The sequence below is a fragment of the Podarcis pityusensis genome, assembly GCF_964106645.2.
Source record: "Podarcis pityusensis genome assembly, chromosome: 8".
Classification (NCBI taxonomy): Eukaryota; Metazoa; Chordata; class Lepidosauria; order Squamata; family Lacertidae; genus Podarcis; species Podarcis pityusensis.
Window position 1 is genome coordinate 84,747,193 of NC_138033.1, and position 25,143 is coordinate 84,772,335.

Here is a 25,143-nt window from a genome sequence, read left to right on the forward strand (position 1 = left end):
ATAAAGTGTGAAATCAATCCCTCTGGCACCCTTGGGTGCATGCTAGATTATATTTATTTATTTTATTGTTATACTGCATTTCTATTCCACCATTTTCTCCAGTGAGCTCAAGGTGGGGTTCATTGTCGTCGTCCCCCCCATCTCATTTAATCCCCACAAAAATCCTGCAAGGTCGCTTAGGCTGAGAGCTACATTGACTGGCCCAAGGGAACCCAGTGAGCTTCATGGCTGAGTTCTGGTCTCCCAACTGGTAGTCCAACACTCTGACCGCTACACCACACTGGCTGATCACTATACCTCGCATTGAGGGCCAAGCTGCCACCGAGGGCAACCCCGAGAGAGCCAGCGTGGGGCAGTGGTTAGAATCCTGAGCTAGGGTCTGGAAGACCAGGGTCCAAATCCCCACTCGGCCGTGAAGCTCACTGGGTGACCTTGGGCCAGTCAGTCACCTCGCTGGGTTGGGCCTAACCCACCTCACAGGGTTATTGTGGGGATTAAAGGAGGAGGAAGAGTAGACCCATGCACGCCACCTTTAAGCTTTCTGCAGAAAAAGGCAGGATATGAATGCAATTAATAAACAAACACTCACAGATCCCTGCAGTCTGCGAGGGAGTTTCTCCTGCAAGTTGGAAAGATCTCAGAAGCCTGCTCCATAGTAACTCAGAGGAGCAGGGCCTTTAGTGTGGCTGCCCCTATTCTGTCCCTGTCCAGATTTGACAGGCGCCTACTACCCACACTTTCCAGAAACAGTTGAAGACCTTTTTGCTTCCATAAGCTTTCCCAGCTGGATAAATGAGTCTTTCCCATGTCTGCCCACTTGTCTGGGTTTTAGTCCTGTTTTAAATGTATTTGTTGTTTCTGTTTTAAATTATCTGATATGTAAATCACCTTGATGTGGTGGTTTTAGAAGACAACTAATAAATTAACTGTCATCACCATCACCATGGAAACCTAAGACCACTGGGGACAAACCATCATTTTCAATGCCAAATGAGCTGAGCCATAGACCAGCTGTGCCCAACCGTGGATTTTGTAGGGGTTTTTCTTCCTCTTCCTTATAGACCACTGTGGCCACCTTTGTTTCTCATGTCAGCTTGAAGAATAGCTTTTAAGGATGTTTTAGGCTTTGCTTCCCGTACCGTCTGCCTCTTATTCCTTTTGCCTCACTGTTGCCTCTCACCAAAGAAGTTTTGTGGGTTTTGGCTGTTGATACAAAACAGAACGGAAAACATCCACGGTGGTTTGGAAGGTGATGGATCAATTAACTGTAATAATGAATAAATGCAACTCAGCCTTTGTTCTTGGAGACTGAATGGCAAGGAGGAGTTTGGAGGAGGGTTGCTTTGTTGTGAACTGGCACCCTGCTCTTGCTTCTCTCATGGTTGATCCGCACATTCTTACAAAATAATTTCATGCCCCGTAAGTGTCCTGTCGACCCCTCACAAAAGGAATCAGGCCTGCCAAAGGCTGCCCTCCTGAAACATCCCCACACACTCCCCACGGCAGAGAGGAGAGCAGGGAGACAGGTTTTATGAGGCCTTTGTCTTGCTTCGCTCTGAGGCAATTTTCTTTGCGGCTTTCAAGAGGGAATTTTTGCAGATCAGGACACAAGTTCAGGAAAAGGCCTCAATCATGGACTTGTCAGACCGCTTGGAAATTCTTGATTTGTTCTGAAAAGACTTTAAACGGTGAAGCACCGAAAGGGTTGTTTGTATTCTTTAATTATTTCATAAAGTTTATATACTGCCGGATTGTAAGAAAAAGAAGAAGGAAAACGTCAAAGTGGTTTATGAAAAGATAAAACAGTAAAATCAAGAAAAAATTGGAATCCTGATGTTGAAACATACAAAAGTCGAAATCCTAAAACAGATTAAAATCACTTCAACTTTCTGAGTGTCTGTCGAAACAATAATGCTTTTAGAATATTTTTAGCAGGCTTTTAGAATATTTTTAGAGTACAGAGAAGGCGCCTGCTTGCTCCCAACAGGTAGGGAGTTCCAAAGTGTCGGTGCTGCCACACTAAGCACTGATTTCCATTCTCTGGGAGAGATCTGGGGAGTCTCCATGAGCAGCTCAGGTTTCGTTTCCTCAGAGTTATAATAATAATAAATAATAATAAATTTTTATTTATACCCTGCCCTTCCCGGTTCAGAAAATCGGGCTCAGGGCAGTTAACAACAAATTTAAAACACTTAATTGATGCAACAGAAAACAGCATAAAATACAGTATAAAACATGAATAACAATAAATTTTCAATAATCAATTTAGGGGGGGAAATCCATCCAATAAACATTAGATGATCACCAGGGCCAGCTGGCTAAATTGAAGGTGTTGAAGGTGACTGGAGATTGTGGTGTCTTTTTTGAGATATATATATTTACACATATATACAGGCTGAGCTGAAGATGGAAGGGCTTCCCACGTCCACACCCCAACTTATTTTGAGTTTCCAGTCGCCACCCCACCCCACAAGGCCATCGCTTTGGAGAAACCAGGGTCCACATCTCCACTCACTGGGGGACCTTGGGGGCCAGTGGCTGACTCTCAGCCTAACCCACCTCACAGGGTTGTTGTGGGGATTAAACGCGGAGGGAGAGAACCTTGAGCTCCTTGGATAGAAAGTTGGGGTACAAATGCATTAAATAAATAAATAGTGAGCCATGGTAGGACTCCATGCCATGGAGAGTCACTGCTGGCATGGCGTGAGGCCCACCAGACCTGTTATGTACTGAAGTTCTCACCCTGGGCCAGCAGGGGGATACTGTAAACAATTATGCAAATAAGGGATCGAAAGTGATGTTCAGTGATTGGATAGTTTTAGAAAGTTGTTACAGTTAAGTTGTACTGGAGCTCTATATAAGCAAGCTGACTGAACCCTTCAGTTCTGTCCTGGCCTGTGAATAAACAAGAGCTGTTTGAAGAATCACTGTGTCGTCTGATATGTTCACCCACAACTTAACAAGACCGAATGCAGGATACCAACCTCAGACAGTCAAAAGAGCGAAAGAGTTTCATCAAGCCTCCAACATGGCCGGTGGGTTGCATTTTGGCTGGCGGGCCACTGGTTGTTTAGACCCTGCAGCACTTATTTCCACAGCTCTGTTTACAGTTCTCTTGCTGCAAAACAATGTTTGGAAATAAGTTTTTTTTTTCCCCCTACCCCCTTCCCACCCTTGAGGTTTTCAGCTTGGATAAAGCTTAGTGATACTCAGGCTATGTAAATAAAATTAAATGCTCGCTGCGTGTAATCGTCAACAGATTTCATGGGGCCGTGACTCACCCCGAGGATATACAGTCAGTACACAAAGACAAAGTGAAGATCGCGAAGGAAGGATGAGCCAAGCTGCCATTTTCTAAACTTCTGTATCCGTTCTAAACAAAAGCTCTGCATCCATTTTCATCTTATTTGACTGTCTAGTTCAGCTTCAGAGACTTGGGGGAAATGGCGCAATGTCATTAAAACAGCAAAACATTAAATCAGATCAGCTTATCAGAATCATTGATATGCACTAGGGGTATTTATTTATTTATTGCATCTATGTGTCACCTTTTCCTCCAAGGAGCTGGAGATGACATACATGGTTCTCCCTAGGGCTTTTTTTCAGCCAGAATTCAGTTCTGGCCCCTCTCAGGTTGCCATTCTAAGGGAATAAGGGATGGAGGTGTTTATGGGGAGTTCCAGCACCCCTTTTTCTAGAAAAATAGCATTGGTTTGCCCCCACCTTGCCCCCACAACAAGCTGGCAAGGTAGGCAAGGCAGTGTCTGGCCCGCAGCAGATTTGAACCCTGGTCTCTCCCAGGTCCTAGTAGTCCAACCCTCTAATCACTAGCATGGCCCCCAATATTCACTTTGTGTCTGTGCTTAAAAAAAAAATTCAAATCCTTTTGCTCTGTGCTCCCTCTGCCTCAGTCTGTGATTTGGCTTCTGAGCAAAATGAAGCTCACATTCACTCTTATGAGGAGTTTTTAAAATGGCTATACCCCCCCCCCACACACACCCATTTTGGCAGAAGTGAATGAAATTGGCAGGCACAGGATCCTCCTCAGAGTGGATTAAGCCTGACAAATTGCAGGTCTGGGGGCTTTTGTGGGAGACGGTTTCCATTCCCCTCCTAATCCCTATTATGACAATATTCTCATTACAGACCAAGCAAAGCTCCAAAATCCCCACCAGTTTCATTTTTAGATGGGTGGAAGCAGGGGTTTCTCTCTTATTCTTTATCATCTTAAAATAACCAAGAGAGGAGTGAATAGTGTATATCATTTTTTCATTTATTTAAAATATTGGCATTCATGCCCGCTGCCTTTGTTTCCCAATGCTTGAGTGCCTTGGAAGTGGATACCAGGAGCTTTCATGTCAAGCCTGGTTATGCCATCTTAAGTGATGCCTAACTGCCGAGCGAACAAACAACTTTAGTCAATTCTAAAAACGTAGAATTTCGATGTTTAAAAAGTTGGTTTTTCTTCCTAGTAGAGCTCAAATTTCGGGTTATAAAATGGGAGATCTGGGCAATTTGCCTCCAAACTGAAAGCACGCTCTAAATTTTGAAATCTAAAATTCAAAGTCCTGATTAAGGCCTATAAAACTGTATGCAGCTTAGGTCCAGGCTATCTGAAAGATTGTATTCCCCCATCCGGACCTGCCTGGGTTTTCAGATCTTCAGGGGAGACCCTTCTTTCACTCCAGCCACCCACCCTCTCAGGCACACTTGATAGAGACAGGGCCTTCTCGGTGGCTGCTCCCGGACTCTGGAACTCCCTCCCTGGAGAAGCCAGACTGGCTCCCTGCTGGCTCTCCTTCTGCCAGGAGGGGAAGCCCTTCCTGTTCCAACAGGCATTGGAAAACTGACAGTTTTTGAGGAAAGAGCTGGCACTGCAGTCCTTTTATTGTTATCTGTGTTTTTAATGGATCGTGTCAATATTATTTTAATTTCTATCAGTGTTTAATTACATTTTAATGATTGCCTTTCTATGTTTTTAGCTTTATCTGTTTTATCTGTGTGAGCCACCTTGAGTCCCAGACAGGGGGAAAGTCAGCATATAAATAAATAATGGTAATTTTGAAATCTAAAATTCAACATTTGAATCTAGAAGCTTTTATGCTTACATACAAAAGTATGAATTTTGGATATTGTGATGAAGATTAGTGATCTCTTTTTTTTCCCCTTTCAGTTTTGCACTCTTTTATCACTAGTCTAATTTCCAGAAATGCTTCCTTATTCTCTCTCTCCCTCCCTCTTTCTGTCTCTTATCTCTGGCAGTTCCTGCTTACCTCTAGACATTTCCTCTGCTTTCCTCTTCCAAGATTCACCTTTATTCCTGAGGTGTCAGTTGCTTAGAAGAATCTGCTTCTCTTCGGTTCCTGAATCCCTGGTATTTGTATGAGCCCCGAAACCTCTTTTCAACAATCTGTGCAGACTTTTAAAGAGCCCATGGTTCCATCTGCATATCTTTTGCAGGCAGGTGTGAAAGCAGCGCGCTAGAAATGGACAATTTCCCCATGCTGAAATATCTCTGATTTTTTAACACAGAATTTATTTGAGCTTCTCCCCCACCCTGCCAAAAATCAAGGGGGCCTAGATAACTTTCCCCAGCCAAAATAGGGACCCCACTCTGTTCCTCGCCATCCCACACCTGCCACCTTTCCCCAGGCATACTTACGCATCCGTCAATTTGGGCTTCTCCAGTTTCTAATGTTTCCAGTCTTACATTAAGTTTACCGTATATCAGCGAAAGTTTGCCATTTTTAAAAAATCCTCATGAAAAATTGTTAGCGTCTTGATGCAGATTGCTTCCAATATGCACATTTTTGCATGTGGTTTTCCTTATTATAAGGGACGCGGGTGGCACTGTGGTCTAAACCACAGAGCCTAGGGCTTGCTGATTGGAAGGTTGGCGGTTTGAATCCCCGCGACGGGGTGAGCTCCTGTTGCTCGGTCCCAGCTCCTGCCAACCTAGCAGTTCGAAAACACGTCAAAGTGCAAATGGATAAATAGGTACCGCTTCGGCAGGAAGGTAAACGGCGTTTCCATGCGCTGCTCTGGTTCGCCAGAAGCGGCTTAGTCATGCTGGCCACATGACCCAGAAGCTGTCTGCGGACAAACGCCAGCTCCCTCGGCCTATAGAGTGAGATGAGCGCCGCAACCCCAGAGTCGTCCGCGACTGGACCTAACAGTCAGGGGTACCTTTACCTTTCCTTATTATACTACAGTGGTACCTCGGGTTACATACACTTCAGGTTACATACGCTTCAGGTTACAGACTCCGCTAACCCAGAAATAGTACCTCGGGTTAAGAACTTTGCTTCCGGGTGAGAACAGAAATCGTGCTCTGGCGGCGCGGTGACAGCTGGAGGCCCCATTAGCTAAAGTGGTGCTTCAGGTTAAGAACAGTTTCAGGTTAAGAACGGACCTCCGGAACGAATTAAGTACTTAACCCGAGGTACCACTGTACATATGTGTGAGTTATAGCCACATATATGCATCCATAGGCAAAATTTCCCCTAATATACACATTTGGGGGTTTGAGAGTTGCAGTGCTGGTGTCGGAGAAGTTAAAAAAGAAGAAGTACGTTTTAGTTTGGTATTGTTATACTATGACACTTGCTCCAACAGGAGGCAGTGATGGGTGCCAGCCTCAATGGCTTTAAAAGAGGATTGGACAAGTTCACGGAAGAGAGGGCTATCAATGGCTACTAGCCAGGATAGCTCTGCTCTGCCTCCACAGTTGGAGACAGCAATGGCTCTGAATAGCAATTGTTAGAAACCACACAAGGGCTCTTGTACTTGAATCCTCCTTGTGGGCTTCCCATAGGCATCATTTTGGCCACTGTGCGAACAGGAGGCTGGACCGATGGGCCACTGGTCTGATCGATCAGGCTCTTCTTGAATTGTTGACCATTTATATGTAATAAAACATGTCTAGGGGTGCTGTTTCCTTAGCTCCAGTATCATTTTATTGTGCTACGAGAGCAGCGTTCCTCAACCGGGTGCTTTCCAGATGTTCTGGAATACATGGGATTTGTAGTCCAAGCATCTGAAGGGCACCAGGTTGGGGAAAGCTATACAAGGGCAACACACCCTGTATCTGAAGGTTACTGAGGCATGTTGCTGCGATTTTATTTATTTCTCTTTTTTTCTCCTATGCCTGCTAGATTTTGAAGAAATCGTGCATTGAAATCTTGGCTGCGGAACCTTCTAGTATATGTGCAGGAGGTGAGTTTAAAGCTGATTCTTCCAGCATTCGTTGCTACATATAACTGTGTTTCTTCCTCGTCGTTCCCTGAGGGAAGGCAGATGCCGGAGTCGGCCATCTTTTGGCTCTCCTTGGGAAATTTTCCAGACAGAGCTTGGCTGGGAATGCTAGAAAATTCCATTTGTTTTATGTCTGCTTCTATGGAGTGATCTTGATGGGATTTGTATTCGGAATGTACCGTATTTTTTGCTCTATAAGACTCACTTTTCCCCTCCTAAAAAGTAAGGGGAAATGTGTGTGCGTCTTATGGAGCGAATGCAAGCTGCACAGCTATCCCAGAAGCCAGAACAGCAAGAGGGATCACTGCTTTTGCTGTGCAGCGATCCCTCTTGCTGTTCTGGCTTCTGAGATTCAGAATATTTTTTTTCTTGTTTTCCTCCTCCAAAAACTAGGTGTGTCTTATGGTCTGGTGCGTCTTATAGAGCAAAAAATACGGTATTTCAATCTTTTCGTTTAGGCCAGAAGGGCTGTGAAATCTCAGTTATTGTCTGTAAGGTTTAAGAATAGCTGTTTGTCAGCTGTCTTTCTCTTGCAAGAGTCTTAGCCCATGTTTGGCAAGATAAAGGGCTTTGTGGTGTATTGCAGAGATCTCCTGGACAGGCAGCTCTGCACACATGAGGAAAGGATGGTTTAGATGCGCAACTTGGCAAAGCCTAGGAGGTGAAGCGTTTCATCAGGGATGCGATCTTGCCACAGAAGACTGATTTGTAGCAGGAGATTTTCTGTGTGAATATTGACAGGGGAAATCGCCTTGTTGTGACTTTTCCCTTTGAGAATGTAGGCACGTGAAGAGCCCCAAGGAAGTCACTCCTTTAAAATCCTTGTCAGTTTGGGTGTTTATTTGTGTAATTACCTTTTATGTGATCTCCTTTGTGAGATCTGCCTGAAAGGTGCTATGCAGTACAATTGCAACTTGCGCAAAGGTTACGTTCTGGTGATGGCGCAAAAATAAATATAGCCAAACAAACCTCATTGGAACTGGCCCTGCACAATTATTCTTGCCTTCTGGAGCTGGCGTGCTGAATGGGCCTTGCCTTACGTACCAGGCTCTGAGATCCTTCTGAACTGGCACTGGTATGCTCTTGTGAGAACTTGTGGCACAGTCCGAGTTCCCAGAGCTCGTCTGAGAGCATTGCAGAGCTTGGGAGAGCTTCAAAGCTGAGAAAACCCAACACAAAAGGAGCTCTGCTGCTCTCCACATATATATCTTTAATTCTTTATTGAAGGATAAAAAGTACTTTTTAACCTTATGTACTTTTAAACTTTTTGTGCAGTTTCAACCAGCCTGGCTTTCATCTGCACTAGCTGAAATCGTTCAAGTTCATTGCGCATAATATGTGGTTGTACTGTAAATACTTCAAATAAATAAGCAAATCATGCTTCTGCCCAAGGGGTTGCTCCCCAGCAAGGGAGTTCCTCCACAGCCAGGGTGTGCCACTGCAGAGAAGGCCCTGCTCCAGGTCTACACAGTGAGCTACACCCAGAGCCACTGTTAGCGTCAATCAGCTGATCGCTGCTGGTAGCATCAAGAACTTCCTCGTTCAGCCAAGGGTGCTGGAGTTAGTGGCTTGGATTCAAGGTGCTTCCGCCAGTGCTTTGAGGTGATTGGCTGGCACTGATCACCTGATGCACGCACCATGACTAAAGGGGTCCTGCCTTGAGGCCTTGCAGCTTTCCTCCTCCCCTGCCCCAAGCAGCACCCACCACCCTTCTGAGAAACTTGTACAGACAGACATAGCCAACGGCGAGGATTTTTCTCCCTTCTCCCAAGGCTGGTGCTTACCTTCCACCTTTCTGCTGCCTTGCCTCTTCCCCTGATGAGCTCACCAGCCTGCAGGGATGGATTGGCCTGGCCTGATGTGCAGCTGATCCTTTTGGGATGAAAGAAATTGTGGCTTGGAGCCCAGCCCAGATTCCTGAGTTGACTTGTGTGCTTTGCACCGCTACAGTGCAGGAGCCCCCCTCGAGGCGTGCGCGGGGAGAGGCAGTGAGTGGGCGGCATCCACGCTAAGAGCCAGCGAAACAGTTGATTCAGCAGAAACCAGGGTCACTTTTCCTGCAGAGGAGTTTGGAGCGATAACAGTTCGCTCTTCCCATCGCCTGTTTGTTCTGGTTTACAAGCACTCTTGCACATACAAATGGCCACAACTGCAAAGTGGAATCTGGTTAGAAAACTTTCCTTGCATGTGTCTTAGGCTTTTTCCTTTTAATATAACTGATCTTTAAAAAAAGACCAGAGATTTTTCTACTAGGCAGAAAACTTAAATTTTAAAAAAATATAAGACCATTGTTCATTGTAGGCAATTACGGCAGCTAGAATACTGTGGCAAGAAACTGGAAAAGCAAAACAACACCAATGATAACAGAGTGGCAGACACTTATGATAGAGTACTTGCAACTAGCAGAACTGATGGGAAGAGTTAGAGGAGCTTTAAATCAGAAAGTATATGGAGAATGGAGAATATTTAAGGAATATTTAAGCCTATACTGTACAAATAATACTATACTAGCAGAACTTGAATGATACCTGTAAGTAAAAAAATGTAATAATTTTTTTTATTATTATATGAAAATAATACGATATAACATAAAGCTGTGCTTTATGTTTGTGATGGGACGATGAGCTGCTTGTGTGTAAAATCCTAGTCCCTCAGAGTTTGGTCAAGTTTGCAAACCTCTGTCTGTAACGGAGCCCCTTAAACATGGCTCCGTCAGTCGCTGGCAGATTCCGACAGTGGTTGCTTTCGGAATCGCTTCCAACATAAAAGCTCCTTAACGGAAACACGTCTTCTGGACTCTCTGCGTGACAGTTTCCGGCGAGGAGTGGGTGTCCCTACAGGAGGTCCTGAAACCTCCCCACTGTTTTCGCTGGAAGTGTCTCTGAGCCATCCCTCCAGCTCCCTTTCCCTCAGCTCAGCTCCTCTCCCCCTACTGGTTCCCTCTTCAGCTGCTGAGTCTCTCCCAACCTGTGTGAGCCCTTTCACTTCCCTTCCTTCCGATGGCAGTTCCCTGACATCCACCTCCCCTCCAGGGCCCCCTTCATCCCCTCTCGCCCCCTCCTCTACGGGCGGTGAGGAGGCAAAACCCCGGAATGAACTTCCTTCATCTTCCGATGTCCCGAACACTTCTCTCCACCTGTTGCGGTTCCTGGTCTCGAAGTACTCCTCCTCCTCAGAGTCCATCTCCCCTTCCCCTTCCGATTCCGAGAATCCTTCCAACTCCTCCTCCTCATCGGTGGTCCCAAAGTATTCCCTCCGGAACCTCTCCACAGGCTGAGGTTTCCTTGGGAACCTTTGATGGAACGTTTCTATCAATACCTCGTCATTGATATCTTCTGCCATTACCCAAGTGTTTTCTGACTCCGGTTCTCCTTCCCACGCTGCAGAAGCACCGCCCCAATAGCTCTGTCTGATGCGTCAGTTTCCACTCTCATCGGTTTTTGTAAATCCACATGCAGGAGTTGTTGTTCCGAGGCGAAGGCCCTTTTTAGTTCCTCAAATGCTCGCTCCGCCTCCTCAGTCCAAACGAACTTCTTCTTACTGCTGAGACAGTCCGTAATGGGCGCCGTCAGGTGGGCAAAGTTTCGGATGAACTTACGATAGAAGTTCCCAAATCCTAGGAACCTCTGCACATCCTTCCTTGTTTTGGGTGTTTTCCATTCCAGCACCGCCTGGACCTTGCCGGGATCCATGGCCAATCCCTTGTCTGACAGGCGATACCCCAGGAATTCCACCTCCTTGGTATGAAACTGACACTTCTCCAGTTTCACCCACAGCTGGTTGGCTTGCAGCCTGCTCAACACTTCTCTGACGTCTCTCACATGCTGCTCCTCATTCTCAGAATACACCAACACGTCGTCTAAGAAGGCCACACAATTCTTGTAAAGCAAAGGCCCCAGGACGTGGTTCATAAACGATTGAAAGCACGCGGAGCCTCCTTGTAGGCCGAAGGGCATAACTAAATATTCAAATGCCCCCAAAGGGGTGAACATGGTGGTTTTCCATTCATCCCCCTTCCTTATTCGTATCAGGTTGTACGCCCCCCTTAGGTCCAGTTTAGTAAAAATCTTTCCCTTCCTGACCCTTGTCAAAATGTCGTCAATCCTGGGCATAGGGAAAGCCACTGGTTCTGACACTGCATTTAAGGCCCTGAAGTCACACACAAGCCTCGGCTTGTTCGTGTTTTTTTTATCCACAAAAAACACTGGGCTGCCCCCCACCGCCCTGGACTCTCTGATGAACCCTCTCTTCAGGTTCTTGTCAATGAACTCTCTTAGCTCCTGCATCTCTCTGTCTGACATGGCGTACAGCTTGCCTACAGGGAGCTGTGCCCCAGGGAGTAAATTGATTTGACAGTCAAAGGGTCTATGCGGGGGTAGTTGGTCAGCTTCCCTTTCGCTGAAGACGTCGCGGAGATCTGCGTATTGTCGTGGTACCTTCACGTTCTCCGTTACTTCAGTCCCTGCTAGGGTGGCTTGGGCCCCTGCCAAACCCTTTCCCTCTTTGCAGTGTTCTAAGCAATGTGCTGAACCAAAAGAAACCACTCTCTGATGCCAGCCCACCAGCGGATCATGTAACGCTAGCCAGCTCATCCCCAATATAATGGGAGCTCCTCCCAAGGTGGCCACATTAAACGCTATCAGTTCGGTGTGCCTTGCCACCTTCATTATCATTGGGACGGTCTGCAAGCTGACTTCTCCTCCCAACAGCTCCCTGCCATCGATCGTGGTCACCTGCAGGGGGTTGCTTAAAGGGATCGTCTGTATCTGGTGTTCAGCTGCAAACTCTTTGCTCATGAAATTGCAGGAGCTGCCTGAGTCCAACAGCGCCTTTATCTTTAGAGGGTGTCCGTTTGGCAGCTCTAGCGCCACTTCTATCACTAGGGCGGGTTTAGGAGGTTCTGGCGTGGGCACTTTCACTGCTCTTTGGCCTGGCTGCTGTGCCCCGACGGTGGCAGCCAGGCGTTGGCTTTTACTTGCTTCGGTATTTCTTCCTCTCTTCCCTCCACAGCTCCTACCATCCCTTGCCATTCCTTCCTCTGGGGGCAGACTCTGGCAAAGTGACCTGGCTGTTGGCAGAGATAGCATTTCCGGGCGCCTTTTCCCTCCTTCTTTCCCCCCTCACTGGGCTTTGAAACTGCGCGCGCGCGCGCTGTTCCGATTTCCATCGGCTCTGCCGGCGGGAAAGTTGGCTCTGGAATGTCTGGAATGCGGAACTCCTTCCAACGTTCCCCCTTCCCTTCCCGCCTCTCCAATGCTCTCGCCTCCTGGCGCGCTCCTATGGTCAGCGCTGATTTGGTCAGCTGGTCCATAGACTCCGCCCTGGGCGCCCGGGAAAGTTCGTCTTTCACAGCCGAAGAAAGCCCTTCTTCAAAGAGCATTTGAATGGGTTCCGCCGATAGATCCCACCCCAATTTATGGATCAACATGGTGAACTCAGTCCAGTACTCACGGACAGATCGGCTCCCCTGTTTGCAAGCCATTAACTGTCTGCGGACCACTCCCTGTTCAATATCGCTGGAAAACATCAGATCCATGGCGCGAAAGAACTTCATCGTGTCCTTTAGGACGTCACTATTCGCTGCCATCAGGGGTCTAACCCAGTCTCTCGCCCCCTTTTCAAGATGCCCAATCACGAAAGCCACTCGTGATTCCTCGTCAGGGAATTCATCAAACTGCAGATTGAGGGCATATTGCATCTCTGTCCGAAAGCCATGATAGTCTTTGGGCTCCCCCCCAAACTTCTGCACCAATCCTGGTACCTTTCTGACGAGCTGGGTGTCTTTCCCCTTTTTGTCTGCATCCTGAGCCCTCCTCTCCTCAAGCCTCGCCGTCTGCAGCGCTAGCTGGACCTCCAACACCCGGTACCTTTCTTCCAGGCTTGGACCCGCTTCAGCTCCTGCTTCTCCGGTTCCGGCTGGGTTGCTCATGATGCCTTCTCCTGCACAAGCTGCTCACGAAGACTGTCGGAATGCTGTGATGGGACGATGAGCTGCTTGTGTGTAAAATCCTAGTCCCTCAGAGTTTGGTCAAGTTTGCAAACCTCTGTCTGTAACGGAGCCCCTTAAACATGGCTCCGTCAGTCGCTGGCAGATTCCGACAGTGGTTGCTTTCGGAATCGCTTCCAACATAAAAGCTCCTTAACGGAAACACGTCTTCTGGACTCTCTGCGTGACAGTTTCCGGCGAGGAGTGGGTGTCCCTACAGGAGGTCCTGAAACCTCCCCACTGTTTTCGCTGGAAGTGTCTCTGAGCCATCCCTCCAGCTCCCTTTCCCTCAGCTCAGCTCCTCTCCCCCTACTGGTTCCCTCTTCAGCTGCTGAGTCTCTCCCAACCTGTGTGAGCCCTTTCACTTCCCTTCCTTCCGATGGCAGTTCCCTGACAATGTTATATCCATAATTTTTATTTAATTGTTATTTGAGAAGATGCAGTTTCTTTTTGTACAGTTTTTTCTTTTCTTTTTTTCATCTTGACTTTTTTTTCCTTTTTCTTCTTTATTTCTGCTGTAAACGATCTTTTATGTTTATGTCTGTATTTTAAACCAATAAAGATTATTATTTTAAAAAATAAATAATAATAATAATATAAGGCAGGGGAGGGGAACCTGGCAACTTCTAGATGTGGTTGGACCCCAGCTCTCATCAGCTGGCCTGGGCAGTGGTATGGGGCGATGACAATTGTAGTTTAGCAACACCTAATACCAGTGGCACAGTGGGTCATTGCGTCTGGCTGTTAACCAGAAGGTTGGTGGTTTGAGCCCACCCAGGGACAGCTGTGGACAGGATTCCTGCATTGCAGGGGGTTGGACTAGATGGCCCTTGGGGTCCCTTCCAACTCTGCAATTCTATAATTCTTTGACAGTTTGGCACCTGGTCCTAGAAGGCTGTGTAGTGTTCCTGTTGTAGTTGCCACTGATCCTGACCTGTGTGGGATTTGCCCAACAGTCTGTCCTTTGCAGACTCTCCCCAAGAATCCTTTTACAGGGTCAGTTTCTTTTGGAAGGAGGAGGCCTGGAGATGTACGGTGGTTGCTTTTGCTTTTTCTCCTTAGTAATATATCAGATGTTCAGCCTGGGGGAGCATGGAGGCACCCAGAGAGCTAGAAGGGTTTCAGAATGATATTGACAAGCCCCCAAGCATCTGGTCGGCCACTGTGGGAATGGGATACTGGACTTAGATGGGCCATTGGCCTGATCCCGCAGGCCCCTCTTATGTGAGGCAAAAGATGAGGGAAATGATCAAGATGTAACTCCTGTTTATTTATTTATTTTAGGTGAGGGGGGAATCTAAGTATTTTTAGTTCTACAGTCATACCTCTTGTTACGTTCAGTTCAGGTTACATCTTTTCAGGTTGCGTCCCGCGGTGACCCGGAAGTAACGGAACAGGTTACTTCCGGGTTTTGCCGCTCGCGCATGCGCAGACACTCAGAATGACGTCACGCCCATGCACAGAAGCGGCAAATCGCAACCCGCGCACGCGCAGACACGGGTTGCGTTCTGCTCATGTTGAGAACGGGGCTCCGGGATGGATCCCGTTCGCAACCAGAGCTACCACTGTATAAGGTTGATTTGAATCTTCTTTGACTTGAGTTATGATGGAAAGTATATTTTGTATTGCTGTATTTTATATTAAAAGTAAAAAAAAAAGGTGTTTCAAAAAAGAGAGAGAATGTGGTGCCTTTATTAGATATGGGGAGGAGAACCAGTAATTCCCTGTCTTTCCAGAGTCATTCCAAGTGGTCGTGACGGGGAACGGCTTTCGCCACGCTCGCAATGTCGATCGCGTCCTCTGCAGCTTCAGGATCAACGAGACGGTCACGCTCAGTGAGTAGTTCGCTCTTCTCTCTGTCTGAATGCTCAGTTGGCTAATGGTGCCGGGCTTGGCTCGCTGTCCACTTCCGTGATGTTTGTTTGTTTGTTTGTTTTTTTAATGATATTTATTAAAGTTTCACATGAAAAGAGACACATCAATAAAAAAAAGAATTTAAAAGTAAAAAGAAAAATACACAATACAAAATACAGAAAAAGAAAAAAAGAAAAAACAGTTAAAAACAATTCCATCTTTTCATCACTACTTTTAGATTTACTTATTTCCTAGACCTCCTCATACCTCCCTCTTTTGTATTCCAATTCAGTTTGTTTGTCCAGCAATTCCTTTCCCTCCAATCCTTAATCTTAATATAATATAACATTAAATTTTTACCTATTAATAGCCAATTTTCCATTCTTTTAACCTTTTTAATCCTAATCCTTAATCTTGATCTGTATATAACTTAAAAGCCTGTACAGCTAGAAACCACTTAATTTCAATCCATCATCACTCTAACATTCTTTAATTTTGCAATATTTCTGTAGGTAATCTTTAAATTTCTTCCAATCTTCTTCCACCGACTCTTCTCCCTGGTCACGGATTCTGCCAGTCATTTCCGCCAATTCCATATAGTCCATCAATTTCATCTGCCATTCCTCCGCACTTCCATGATGTTTGCCCCTTCACTTTGGGAAACCCTTGCGGAAAGCAGGAGAGCTCCTGTGTTGAGAGCCTGTGTGGTGTGGTGGTTCAGAGCGGTAGACTCGTATTCTGGTGAACCGGGTTCGATTCCCCACTCCTCCACATGCAGCTGCTGGGTGACCTTGGGCCAGTCACACTTCTCTGAAGTCTCTCAGCCCCACTCACCTCACAGAGTGTTTGTTCTGGGGGAGGAAGGGAAAGGAGAATGTTAGCTGCTTTGAGACTCCTTAGGGTAGTGATAAAGCGGGATATCAAATCCAAACTCCTCTTCTTCTTCTCCTGGTCAAGGAGCATAGCAGATGTTGTCTGTCTCCAGGAGAGGCAGGGATGGTGTTAGGTTGCAGCAGTATCTCCCAAAGTGAGCGGTGACACCCCTGGAGTGCTGTGGGATTCCCTAGGAGGCAAGGGGGCAGCAGCAGGGTGTTTGAGGTGTAAATGAGTCTCAGGTATCTGGCCCCCTGAGGCAGAGAAGTAGATGCTACCCTGCTTTCCATCTCCTCACATGACAAGGTACAATAAAGATCCAAGGCTAATCAAGTTATTTTGGCATCCGAGGCAGGAAACCCCACAAGCACCTCTCCTTTTCCATGGCAACAATAAATTAAATAGTTAACAGTCTGAAGCCCCTCCACAGCACTCAAAATCAGCCTCCTGAGTTGGCCTGCCTCACTTGCTGCCTTCTAGGGAAAAGGCTCTGAGCTGTCGTTAGGCTGGGGTTTTATGCTGGATTCATTCGTGTCATGTTTTATCATGTGAGTTGCTTTGAGTTTGCTTGAGTGGGAAGGCAAGGAGGACATAAGTTACTGAAACAGACAATAATAAGCGGCATTTTGTGTTAAAGTAAGCTCTCCTGGCGTGCTCTGGTCCATGGGGTCACGAAGAGTCGGACACGACTAAACAACTAAACAACAACAACAAGCTCTCATGGTAACCAGCGACTGATCTTACGCATTTCAATAAAAATTCAGATTCACCATATTATGTAGAAGCTTTTTCTGACAAGCAAACAAGAAACTTCTGGTTTTGGGGTCAGACTCAAAACAGCCAGGTCAGAAGATCACGTGCCTTGAATATAAAATATAAAATATAAAATATAAAATATAAAATATAAAATATAAAATATAAAATATAAAATATAAAATATAAAATATAAAATATAAAATATAAAATATAAAATATAAAATATAAAATATAAAATATAAAATATAATATTATGAAGATACAACAAAAGGAATCTAGGTCTAAATCAGTGGTTCCCAAATTGCGCAGTATTGTCCCCTGGGAGGCGGTAGGATTTCCTGGGGGGGGGGCGCTAAGAGGCAAGTGGGGGCAGGAGGGGAAACTGGAGGTGTAAATGACTATTAGAGACTTTGAAAAGCTGGTACCACTGGATCAAGTTCACCAGTTCTGTTGAGTTAATTAAACTTAATAGTATTCAGTGCATTTTGAATAGATATGCAATTAATTGTTAGTGTTTTGAATTTTGGGAGGTTATTATCTTCTTTAGTGGGTCATGCAGACTGCTATTCTGAATAATGCTTTTTATAGGGTAGGGGGCAGTGGGGATGAATTTATGGAACCGGGGGTAGGGCAAAAAAAAGTTTGGGAACCATTGAGCTAAATCTAGAGCCACATATTTTTACAGTAGGGAAAGGCAGCATAACCTTCTTAGATTTTTTTCCAGAAAAATGTCTGCGTCTCCTTTGTGAAGATGTTGGACGGAGTCCTTTCCCTAGTGTAAATTAGTACAGTTTGACACAGAGCTGCCTTCAAGTCTTAAACTTGGAACTCCCTCTCCATTCCTGCATTCTTGAGGCGGTGATGTGACTCTTGGCTGCTGCCGGCTTTAAAAGCTGAGCTGAATCAATTAGGACCTGATGGGAGCCGTATGTAGGTCACATCGTGCTGCTCTCGATGCTTCTTTTGGTGCAGCTTCTCGTGGTGCCAGAGACAGATAAGGCAAAACCAGCAAGCCATTCCTGCTTCAGTTAGACCAGTGGGAGAGCAATGGGGAGGTTTTCTAAAAGCCACAGCGTTCATCCATGAATCCAGAGCAAAGGAAGTCATTGTACCACTCAATTCTGCCTTGGTCAGACCCCGCCTGGAGTCCTCTGCCCAGTTCAAGAAGGAGATTGACCACCTGGAAGATGCTCAGAGGAGGGGTGACCAAGATGAAACAGGGTCTTTCTGAGGAAAGGTTGAGGGACTTGGGTGCAGAAGAGAAGACTGGAGGTCACATGATAGCGTTCTTCAGGCACCTGAAGGGCTGTCCCATGGAAGGTGGAGCAAGCTTGTTTTCTGCCGCTCCAGAGGGGACGACCCCAACCAGTGGAGTCAAAAGACAAGAAAACAGATTCCGACTCAACATGAGGAAGAACTTTCTGGTGGTATGAGCTGTTCAGCAGCCGACTATGTCGGAAGCTGGTGGACTCTCCTTCACAGGAGGTTTTTAAAGACGGATTGAGCTGTGATTCCTTCACTGCAGGCGTTGGACTAGATGACGCTTGGTGTCCCTTCTGACTCCCAACTATGTGATTCTGTGAAGTTCTTGGTAAGGGAGAGAGCCTGCTTTGTAACATTTACAATTCCAGGTGTGAGAGAGAGAGAGAAAGAGAGAGAAAGGGGTGGGGGGTGGCTGGAAAAAAGTAGATCCACCTTCTTTCTTCCACATGGAATTTTATCCCAAGTTGAAGACGAAGCATCTGCTGTCAATTTAAAAAGCTTAAGCACGACAGAACGGTCCATTAGAGAGAATGATATATATATTTTTTGCCCCAGCCTTTTTCACTGTCTACACACACAGCTGACCCTGTGACATAACTGCCTATATTATTCATTCGCCTCCAGCCCCTTGTCCCTCCACCCACTCACAACCCAAGTCTGTCGTAAGTTGCTTTGGCTCTCTGAATGCTTCGATGCAGAGCAGGGAAATAATAGCACGATTCCGGCCTGGTTTTCATTACAGCATGAGCAAAACACTTCTTTCCCATTCGCTGGGCTCCTGAGCAGGCGATTTTTCTGGCTTGGAGAATCCAGCACTGTCTCTCTGACTGCATTCTGACTTCCCCACAAAATAAACTTCAGGGTGTTTTGGTTTTTTTTAAAGGGGCTCTTTTGTTGGAGGAAATATTCCATGCTGCCACCATAGTGAGAGTTGGAAAAACGTCTGCGCCAGAATAAGCAAACATTTCTGGATGGTGTGAATATTTCCGAGGGTTGCATGACTGAAGATCCACTGGCAAGGAAGCAGATGATATGTAAAGATTCAAAGTTCACAATCCCTAAATTGACTACAGTGTCACACATAAAACCAGCCACACCTAGGGTTCTCTCCAATAATAAATAAAAATAACTCAAGGGTGCAAGTAATTTGACTTGTTTTCAAGTGGTTCGCATGGACAATTGTTATTTATTATTGATTTATATGCCACTTATGTGCCTAATTGGCTTTTAAGTTTGTTTTAACTATAAAAACGACATAAAATTAAAACACACAATGACAAAACCGTTAGGTCAGTTCCCTAACCAAGGACTCTTGAGTGAAATTAGTAGTCATGGAATAGAGAGGTTCTTTTACGGATCAGTAACTGGTTCAGAAGCAGGAAGCAGAGAGTGGAAGTTAATGGACGGTTCCTGTGTAGAAAGTGGAGTGCAGTTGTTTGGAACTGCAGGTGGGCACAGTGGTGTTGAATTCAAGTCCAGCTTACAGGCTTCCCATGAGCATTCATGGAGTCTGTTCGTGGCTACTAGGCATGATCTGCCTCCATCGCAGGAAGCAGTAATGGTCCCAGATACTGGTTGTTGAAAGCCACAGGAGGAGAGAGTGCTCAAATCCTCCTTGCAAGTTTCCCACAGGCATCTGTTTGGTGTTAGTGGTAAGGACAAAATATAGGTAGAAAAGGAGAATTCCCTCAATGTCAAGATGCAGATTTGGGGCAATTACTCTTCGGTGAGGCTCATCGCTGTCTAATTACTTTTTCAAATTTGGTATCCCAGTTTCAATTGCATCATGATTTTGTTTCGCAAGAAGTCTTTCCAGGGAGCAGTCGGACGGAATGGTGGACACCTGTTTTTGTTTGTGCTGCAGAGGGGAGGAGGGGAACAGCCGAAGGATGTATTTTGTGACGAAGCAGCAACTGATGATCAAGCAAAAAGCGAGCCCTCCCCACTTGCCAGCTAAACTTGCACTCCCTTGGGAATGTCAGACTACAAAGGATGTGCAGATTTATTGTGGGGAAGGCAAAGAGAACCTTCTCAGGAAATGGAAGCACAAGACCTTGAATCATGTCATGGATAAAAGAGGCTGGCTAAGGGACCCCAACCTGGTCCCCTCCAGAACAACTGGACTTTTAGGCTGGGGAAGGCTGAACTAAGCTAAGAGAAGGATAAACTAGAGACCTTGGGGTGATATTCAGCTACATCTTACAGAGATGTAGTGCATACCCTCCAACATTTCTCAGATGAAAATAGGGACATCCCATTCCATAATGATAATTCTACTATTTGTACCCCACCCATCTTACTGGGTTGCCCCAGCCACTCTGGGCAGCTTCCAACATATATAAAAACATAACAAAACATTAAACAATAAAAAACAAAATCGATATACAGGGATTCCTTCTGTTGCCACCGGGGGGTGGGGGGAATAACGCCATACCCTCCAACATTTCTCCAATGAAAATAAGGGACATCCTAAGGAAAAATGGGGCATTCCGGGATCAAATCAGAAACCGGGATGGTTTCTCTAAATCAGGGATGTCCTTTGAAAAGAGGGACACTTAGAGGGTCTGGTAGTGGTTAGAGTGTCAGCAAGGCGCTGCAAGACCAGAGTTCGAATCGCCACTTGGACATGGAGCTCACTTGGGCAAGTGAGCTCATTGCTTCTCTCAGCCTAAACTGCTTCAAAGGGTGGTTGTGGGGACTGAATGAGGACGTAATGGTTGTGCATTTAATCCCCACAACAATCCTGTGAGGTAGGCTAGGCTGAGAGGTACTGACTGGGCCCCAGGGTCACCTCATGAGCTTCATGGCTGAGTGAGGATTTGAATCCTAGCCTCCCATGTTCTAGTGTGACCCTGCAGTCACTACACCACTGTGGCTGAGTGACTCTTAAGAATAAAATGAGTGAAAAGTTTCTCCAGGTGAACAGGAAGAGATGTCTTACAGTAGTTCCTTTTATGCCAGAAGTTTCTAACATAACTGGGCTGGGCTGGTGGACTAGGTATAAAAAAACAAAACAAAAACCCAAAATTGTGGACTAGTAACTTGCAAGGTTGCGTTAAGTATTGTTGACGTTGAGAAAAGTAATGGGGAAAATATTCTGAGCAAAGAAAGCCAAAATGACTGTTGCGAGATGTTATGACTCTCTGAGGGATTTTCCTGAGGTGACTGGGGACAAACTGGGAATGCTGAGCCAACCTTGTTCTGCCTGGGAGCAGAAATGCCAAGCTCATCCAGACTCCAGCCCAGCTGGTCTCCTTGCAATCAGTCACCAGCATTGTTTACTACAAGATGCTTTGGGTTCCTGCATAAGCATGTTGAGTAACTCAAAGAAAAGACCTTGTCGGCCTAACTCGAGAGGAAATGAAAAGCAGGCTTTGGGGCTAAAGTGGGATTAAGGCTGTTCTTTGGAATTGTCTAAAATAATCAAATAAGATTGTCAAGTCCAAAAGGTTAAAAAGATGCTATGATCCTTTCAGCTCAGCTGAAGATGGTTCTACAACCTAGCTTAAGTTTTTCTGCAGCAGATGGATTTTGCTTTAAAATGGTCAAAATTGACCAAAGCCAACTCAACCAAATTGGCCGGGTCAGGGGTTGAACCCTGGTCCCCCAGGTCTTAGTCCAACACTCTGTGCAACGCTGGCTCTCTCTGAGGGACCCTTTCAAAATGGAAGCCGTGTTTAGAGAAAAGGCGAGTAAGAGGTGAAATGTTTCTAAAATTATGCATAGCATGAAGAAAGTGAATTCCTCATAACACTGGAATTCATGATCATCCAATGAAGCTGAATTTTGGAAGATTCCTGGCAGATAAAAGGAAGTCCTCCTTCATTCAGGGCATAGTTAAACTATGGAACTCCTTTCAGTGACACGGCAGCTAAAAAAGCCAATGCAATTCTGGGCTGCATCAATAGGAGTATAGCATCCAGATCAAGGGAAGTAATAGTGCCACTGTATTCTGCTCTGGTCAGACCTCACCTGGAGTACTGTGTCCAGTTCTGGGCACCACAGTTCAAGAAGGACACTGACAAACTGGAACGTGTCCAGAGGAGGGCAACCAAAATGGTCAAAGGCCTGGAAACGATGCCTTATGAGGAACGGCTAAGGGAGCTGGGCATGTTTAGCCTGGAGAAGAGGAGGTTAAGGGGTGATATGATAGCCATGTTCAAATATATAAAAGGATGTCACATAGAGGAGGGAGAAAGGTTGTTTTCTGCTGCTCCAGGGAAGCGGACACGGAGCAATGGATCCAAACTACAAGAAAGAAGATTCCACCTAAACATTAGGAAGAACTTCCTGACAGTAAGAGCTGTTTGACAGTGGAATTTGCTGCCAAGGAGTGTGGTGGAGTCTCCTTCTTTGGAGGTCTTTAAGCAGAGGCTTGACAACCATATGTCAGGAGTGCTCTGATGGTGTTTCCTGCTTGGCAGGGGGTTGGACTCGATGGCCCTTGTAGTCTCTTCCAACTCTATGATTCTATGATTCAGGAGACTGTAATGGCCACTAACACTGATGGCTTAAAAAGCAGATCAGACCAGTTAATGGAGGAGAGGCCAACTGATGGCTACTAGTTGCTGGAACCTGCAGGTTCTGCCTTCAGGCTTCCTATGGACATCTGGTTACATACCCTCCAACATTTTCCGATGAAAATAGGGACGTCCTAGACCATAATAATAATTTTGCTCTTTATACCCTGCACATCTGACTGGGTTGCCCTAGCCACTCTGGGCAGCTTCCAACATATATAAAAACATAATAAAACATTAATTTCCTACCAGGACAGACTTTGCTCGTGCGCCCAAGACATCGATTCTATAAAACATATTTTGCTGCACTGTGCGAAATACGAGCAGGCCAGGGCTGAACTGATATTACCCTTGCTGGTACCTTTCCTGGGAAAATCAGAGGCTCACTATGTCAGGTTCCTATTGGAAGACCGGACAAATGCTAGAACATTAGCAGTGGCAAAGTTTTTATCGGTGGTTGCAAGAACCAGTGATCCCTATATTTTCTGATCTTTCCCCCCCCCCATATGATTTTTATTGAGGTTTTCCTATCATACAATAAGATTACAGCTACGTAAGATACAAAGCAAGAGAAAGGGGAAATCGAGAAAAAGAGAAAAGGAAAAAAACAAAGAAAGCAGAAACAGAGAAACATTAGCAAAAATTACAAAAGAGGGACTTCCGAATTTCCATCTGCTGGTGGAATTACTTACCGTATTTTTTGCACCATAACACTCACTTTTTTCCTCCTAAAAAGTAAGGGGAAATGTCTGTGCGTGTTATGGAGGGAATGCCTACGGGTGGCATGCCTACGGATTTTCCTCCTCTAAAAACTACGTGCGTGTTATGGTCGGGTGTGTGTTATAGAGCGAAAAATACGGTATTTATAAATTATATATAAATATAATTTCTTATTTATATGATTATTTAAAACCATTGGTCAGTGTGAACAACTATCTGCTCCGCTTTCTGTTAAGCGGTATTTCCTCTAAATTACAATGTGTTGTAGTAATTCATTTCCTTTTTTTGGTCTTCTTTATCTTTTGAGACTTGATTTATTGCCCATTTCTCTATGAATTGAAATCATTGGGAAACAGACTTATTTCAGTACCGTTGCCTTCCATGGTGAGATTATCCTTCCATCGAAATAGGACTTTTTTTAAAAAAAGGTTTTTTATCGAAATATTTTCATGGATAACAAAGGTACCTATACCGTCTCTGTTTTCAGTTCATAGAGTCCTATCTGAAGGTCAGTTACATTCAGTGTGAGATGCTGCTGCCATAGGCATTGTGAGGTTGGGGGAAGAGGTTGGAGAGCCCAGAGGATGGTTGCTTGCATTCAGTTGGTTGCAGTGAGTTTTGTTTGTGGGTGGAGGGGAAGAGGGATGTTGGGTGAAATCAGCCATATCAATTTGTATTCTGTGGGGGGGGGGGGGTTAGGTTGTTGTCTTGTTGGGCTGTGTATGTAATGAAAGGGAGCCACACCAGGGTGAAGGCATCCTCTTTTGTTTGTCTCCATGCAGTGGTCCATGTTTACTCCCGATAGGTCCCTCAGTATCTCTCCAGTGCTGCTGATCTTAATTGTACAGTCACACCTCAGGTTACAGCCGCTTCAGGTTGTGTTTTTTCGGGTTAAAGGTAAAGGGACCCCTGACCATTAGGTCCAGTTGTGGCCGACTCTGGGGTTGCAGCGCTCATCTCGCTTTACTGACCGAGGAAGCCTGTGTACAGCTTCCGGGTCATGTGGCCAGCAGGACTAAGCCGCTTCTGGCGAACCAGAGCAGCGCACGGAAACGCCGTTTACCTTCCTGCCGGAGCGGTACCTATTTATCTACTTGCACTTTGACGTGCTTTCGAACTGCTAGGTTGGCAGGAGCAGGGACTGAGCAACGGGAGCTCACCCCATCGCGGGGATTTGAACCGCCGACCTTCTGATCGGCAAGTCCTAGGATTTGTGGTTTAACCCACAGCGCCACCCGCATCCCTAATTTTTTTGGGTTATGGACCGCCAAAATCTGGAAATACCAGAACGGGTTACTTCCAGGTTTCAGCAGTCGCACATGCACAGAAGCGCGAAATTGCGCTTTGCACATGCACAGAAGTGCCAAATCACAACCCGCACATGCGCAGACGCAGGTTGCGAACGTGCATCCCACACGGATCACGTTTGTAACCCGACCATCCACTGTATAGGATTTTTGAAAATTGCATTTATTTGGAAACATCAGCTGTGGTTTTATTATGTATATACAGTGGTACCTCGGGTTACATACGCTTCAGGTTACATAGAAATAGTACCTCAGGTTAAGAGCTTTGCTTCAGGATAAGAACAGAAATCATGCAGCGGCAGCGGGAGGCCCCATTAGCTAAAGTGGTGCTTCAGGTTAAGAACAGTTTCAGGTTAAGAACAGACCTCCGGAACGAATTAAGTACTTAACCTGAGGTACCACTGTATTTGTCTTGTGTGTGAGGTTTGTATGTGAGCCTAAGCAGAGATGTCTACCCCTATTTTCTATATCTTATTGAGGATTTTGCTTGCTGTGCGGTATAGCACAGGAGGACGCAGGTTTGGGTGGAAATGGGTATATAACTGGGGATACATAGCTGGGGGTGGGGGGGAGAGATTATGTCTATTTCAGTTTGCTGTAAACTGCAAAA

General features: G+C 45.8%; 1 protein-coding gene across 4 annotated transcripts in view; it reads left to right on the top strand.

Moving 5' to 3' along the window:
* Positions 1-25,143, top strand: part of ANTXR1 (ANTXR cell adhesion molecule 1) — a 261,071-nt gene that overhangs the window by 36,896 nt on the left and 199,032 nt on the right. For all 4 annotated transcript variants that reach the window (XR_013989664.1, XR_013989665.1, XR_013989666.1 and 1 more), the window contains exons 9-10: positions 7,155-7,215; positions 14,977-15,075. Coding sequence is in view for 1 of the 4 variants with exons in the window: in XM_081017420.1 (XP_080873546.1) it covers positions 7,155-7,215; positions 14,977-15,075 (160 nt within the window). In the remaining 3 variants the exon portion in view is untranslated. The remainder of the gene's footprint in view (positions 1-7,154; positions 7,216-14,976; positions 15,076-25,143) is intronic.